The 5,087-nt window shown below is 51.2% G+C and overlaps 1 protein-coding gene across 1 annotated transcript; it reads left to right on the forward strand.

The window, feature by feature from the left end:
- The first annotated feature begins 2,275 nt into the window (after positions 1-2,275).
- On the forward strand, positions 2,276-4,879 carry FAM212B (family with sequence similarity 212, member B). Its single transcript, XM_006895730.1, has 2 exons — positions 2,276-2,314; positions 4,040-4,879. The coding sequence occupies exons 1-2, from the start codon at positions 2,276-2,278 to the stop codon at positions 4,877-4,879; spliced, it is 879 nt and encodes a 292-aa protein (XP_006895792.1).
- Positions 4,880-5,087: the final 208 nt, after the last annotated feature.

A 5,087-nucleotide genomic window follows, 5' to 3' on the forward strand; every position in this document is an offset into this window, starting at 1 on the left:
CTATGAGTCAGTTGCAACTTGACAGCAATGAGTTTGAGATTTTTAGTTAATTTGCATAGTAACTTTATAAATTTTTTTAAAACCCCCAAAGAACCTTGAAATTATTGCTGTTGAGTGGGAATTGATTCATAGCTGATCCAGCAGCTTTTCAGAGGCTGTAAATTGCACAGGAAGAGATTGCCAGTCTTTCCCTCAAGGAAGTTGGTGAATTTGAACCATCAGCTTTAGGGTTGATAGCACAACTCTCTACCAACTGGGCCATCATATCTCCCTTGTAGTTTTTTTATAAGGCAGGAACTTTCATTTTAAAAGAATGGAAAAAATAAGAAACTGAGAAATGTCAGGCAGGCTGCTCCCACTAAGACTTAGAGCCTCAGAAACATGATGGAGGGTCCCCATGAGTTAGAATTAACGTGATGACAGAGTTTGTCTTTTGTCTGTTGCAGATCACACAGTATTAAGTGGCAGAGCTGAGACTTGAACCCTGTTCTGTTTTTTCCTTCAGGACCCAAGGTCTTCCCCAGTACCGAATATTCTTTTCCATGTGGGTGCAATTTCAGCCCTTGTTTATTTAAATAGGGTCTCTGTTTTACAGACAGCCCCATATTCATACATACCCACACATTCTTTCTCCCTGGAAAATGTCAGCGTTATTCCTTATGGATTTTTCCACACTGGAAGCAATTGAATGGAGTCATTTCATTCCTCCCACAGCCTCTGACCTGGACTGTGCTCAGCCTTCGGGAAGGAAGCCTGCCAGCTCAGACTTCTTGCTTCTTGGTGAAATGAAACCTTGGGCCACTGCCCTGGCTCTCAGTAGTGAGTTACTGTCTGAGGGTCACTAGCACTCTGCAGGGGTGATATGGGTTATTCAGTGATACTTGGTATACGTTTTGTGAATGTGTAGTAAGTGCAAGAGTATATAACCCTCAACAAGATGGATTAACACAGTAGCTATTAACACAGTAGCTATAACAGTGGACTCGGGCAGGGAAAGACCATGAGGATGGCACATGATAGGGCAAGAATCAGAGTTATAGGGTTGCTATGAGTCAGAGTTGACTCACAACAACAATAGGAAGTGCAGGGTGCGAGCTAGACTCTAAGATGACATCATGAGGTGCAGGTCTTGTTGCCTGTCCTCAAGCAGCTGATGCACAGTGACTGTTGGAGGAGTACTAAGTGGTGCATGCATCCAGAGTAGGGTGACCATAGGACCACAGCAAAGAGCATGTCTTGCATCACAGAAGAGGTGCTCACAGGAGAATGGGGCATGTGTCAGGGGATCTGGATTTGCCCACAGGTGAAAGTGAGCGTGTGTCATGGCAGATCCTGGCTACCAGACCAAGGAGTTTATATTTCATTCTTGGGACAGTGGAGGGCCACTGGAAATGGTGGGAGGGGTGTAGGAGTGTGTAAGATAGGGCAGGCACTCACGGGCCTGGTAGGCTTTGAAGAGGGCTCTGCCTCATTCTAGGGGATGGGAGAAGACTGAGATGGTTGGAGAAGGAAGATTCCAACACAGCAAATGATTAAGAGCTACACCTGGGAAGTGGACGGACAGGGGACAGGAAGGACAGACAGGTGAGGCTCTACAGGGCAGCACTGGCAGCTGGCCTTCTCAGGCTCGTAGGCCAGATCCTCTCCTGCCAGGCCTGAGGAGAGAAGGAGTGAGAGCATGAACTTGAGTGATTGAGTGGAATGTGTCTGAGCTTATGGTGAGTTTGCGGTAACAAAGTGAAAAGGGGCAGAAATGAGAAGACGAGGGGGAAAGAGTGCTGGAAGGAGGTGATGGGTTGATTTGAGGCTGAGAGCTCATTCTGACTGCTCTGAGTCTTACCAGCTGCAGCTAAGCTGTGCAGGCCTGGAGAAGGAAGGAGTCAGTGAGGGGGTGGCAAAGAGGCCCAAGAAGGGGACTTCAGCAAGCTCTGCTGCCCCACCAGCTCTGTGCCCATCGCTGCTGCTGCCATCAGATGAATACTCTTTCCAAACCGTCTGGCAAATCCCAGGGCTGCCAGGGCCTTCACCCATCTGGCAGGGGAAAGTGCACAAAGTGGGGGCAACCTTAGGGACAGTTAGTCCCCTCTGCTGTCTCAAGGGAGCTTGCTCAGAGCCCTCCCATCTCCAGCCAGGGTGAAAGGAGGGTTCTGACACAAGCTTGAGAGGGTCAGCTGTTGGTCCAGACCTGCAGAGCCTCCCCCGCCTGCCCTTCCAGTCCCCCACCCTCCACCCTCCAGGCTTAGATCTGTGCATTAAGACAAGCCTGTGAGGTAAGATGATCCCACGGGTCTCTAGGGGGCTTAAGCAACAGATGGTCCCCGCACATAAGGTTTGCTGTCGGTAACTTGAGCAGGACCTGGGGAGGGAGCTGGCGAGGACCAAGGCAGCCTGAGGCCAGGGACTGGGACCTCCTGAATGTTATCAGACATAGCCTCCCTTCCCCCCTCTCCAAACTGGGCCCTCACCCAAGTCATTCCCTCAGCCCCTTCCAGCTGGCACCTGAGACTTAGGCCTTAGACACCCACAAAGGAGTGAGGAGAACTGGCCCCAAATTTCCTACTCTGGCTTGGCCAAGGCAGTGGAGCCAACTGGGCTAAGAAGGCAGAAAGAGGGTTGGAGCCAAGTCTGAGAGCAGCTGAGAGAGAACAGGTGCTTGGGAGGCAGAGGCAGGCCTGGGAAGAGCTGGGCAGGGGCTCCTAGCAAATAGGAGGCTTCTCACCTCCTCGTCTCCTGACCAGCCAGATGCTAACAGCACCTAAAGGAAACCCCAGGCATAGGGGTTTCTCTTGGGGAATCTGAGCTCCTCCTCCTCCCCTGTGGCCTTTTCACCCTGTGTCTATTGTAGAGGACAGAGTCGCCTTAAAGCCCAGCTTCACTAACCAGCCATGTGCAGGTAGTACTTGGTCTTGTAGACTGTAGCATTTGGAGTGAGCTAGTCACATATTTAACTCCCAGCTCTATGAGTTCTTTCACCTCTGTCGTAGTTCACTCATATGTCACAATGCGAATAAAGCAGCTTCTTGTGGTTGACATGAAGATGAAATGAGATGATGGGTGTTGCATGCTCAGCACACTTTCTTTACATAATCAGTCCTCACAAGTTGTTATTGCTGTCAAAATCTCAGGGAGGCTCGTAGGAGACAGGTGGCTCAGACACAGAGAGGGACAAGCTTGGCCACTAAAGCTTTGAACACTCTCAAGCTGATCCACCTTTCACTGTCTAGCCATGGGCAAATTACTTACGTGCCTCAATTTCCTCCTGCATCTCTTTAAAATGAAGACACTAATAGCCATTGCCTCATAGGATAGTTGTGAAGTTTAAATAGGGGCTACGCTACCAGTTGCTATTGTCAGTTCAACTTAGAGGTAGCCCATAGCTGACTGTCCTGTGAGTTTTCAGAGGAGGAAATCGCAGGGGAAGAGATGGCCTGTCATTCTCTCACAGAATAGCTGGTAGATTCAAACTGAGAAACTTTGGGTTGCCAGTGCAACTCCTTACCACTAAGCCACCAGAGCTCCCTAAATAAATGAATAGAGATGTACTATTAATAGTTGTTATGTTGGCGCCAATTTCTAGCACTTTATGTCTGACAGGAAAAAGCCCGGCCTGTACTAAGTCCTAGGCCATCTCTACGATCTTCATTATGTTTTGAGTCCATCATGTTGGCTTTTGTGTCAATCTCTTGTTGAAGGTTTCCCTCCTTTCACTGGCCCTCTGCTTTACTAAACATGATGGATTTTTCCCTAGCAATGGATTTTAAGAAATATTCTGGCTGTACTTCCTCCACACAGATATATTCACTCTTTTGGCAGTCTATATTCCTCAGCAACACCACTTTGTCCAACTGTATCATTGTTAAAATTCCCCCTCACCCAGCATTTGTCTGACTGTATCAGACAGTACAGATACAAGCCACTGGCAAGCTGGAATGGATGTGGAGATGTGCATTGGGGGCAGATAGAGATTCAGGGCCAGCAAGATGTAGTCCTAACCCTGCCCTGTGACTCACTGGCCCTGTGCATTCTCTTGTCTCTGCAGATGTCCATGAAGGAAGTGGGTGATGGCTTGCAGGACCAGATGAACAGCATGATGGGGGCGCTGCAGGAATTGAAACTCCTCCAGGTCCAGACGGCATTGGAACAGCTGGAGATCTCTGGAGGGAATGCTGACCCCAGCTGCCCTGACAGTCCCTGGACACAGCCCGAGCCTCCTCGATGGGAGGCTGACAGGGGACCTGTCAGGCCTTTGGCCAGCTCCCCCTGCAAACAACCTCTTGACAGCAGCACCAAGTTCCCACCCCACAGAAATGTTCGTGGGAGGGAGCCAGGCCCCCTGCCCAGGACACGGCCACCTGAGCACCACAGCTGTACCCAGCAGGGCCCAGAGTGTGTGGAACCCGATGACTGGACCTCCACGCTGATGTCCCGGGGCCGGAATCGACAGCCTCTGGTGTTAGGGGACAATGTCTTTGCGGACCTGGTGGGCAACTGGCTGGACTTGCCAGAACTGGACAAGGGTGGGGAAAAGGAGGAGACTGGGGAGGCCGAGGAGCACAAAGGAGGTGGGGGCCAGCTCCGTGAGCTGGGCAGAAGGTTTTCCCTGACTGCAAACATTTTTAGGAAATTCTTGCGTAGCGTACGGCCAGACCGGGACCGGCTGCTGAAGGAGAAGCCTGGCTGGGTGACACCCATGACCCCTGAGCCCCGAGCTGGACGCTCCCAAAAGGTCAAGAAGCGGAGCCGTTCCAAGGGCTCGGGACACTTTTCCCTCCCGGGTGTCAGGGAGCCCAGAGGAGGGCAAAATCCCTCCACAAGCTGCCCCAAGGCCCTGGAGCCCCCACCTGCTGGCTTTGATATTAACACAGCAGTTTGGGTCTGAATCTCAGAGACATACCATGGACTGGCGCAGGAAGGACCAGGTGGAGATGCCATGCCATGGAGAGGAGGGCAGGAGGATGCAATGGCTTCCAAAAGCCCAACTCCAGTTCTTTTCCCTAAGAAAGCAGAGATGGGAAGAAGTAGGCCTCAGGTCTCCAAGCCCGGCTGGCAGCCTGTGTTTGGGGGAGGCTGTCCCTCCCAGGGGCTGG

Source organism: Elephantulus edwardii, unplaced genomic scaffold (assembly GCF_000299155.1).
Source record: "Elephantulus edwardii isolate Elephantulus edwardi_28Jun2011 unplaced genomic scaffold, EleEdw1.0 scaffold00174, whole genome shotgun sequence".
In the NCBI taxonomy this organism is placed as follows: domain Eukaryota; kingdom Metazoa; phylum Chordata; class Mammalia; order Macroscelidea; family Macroscelididae; genus Elephantulus; species Elephantulus edwardii.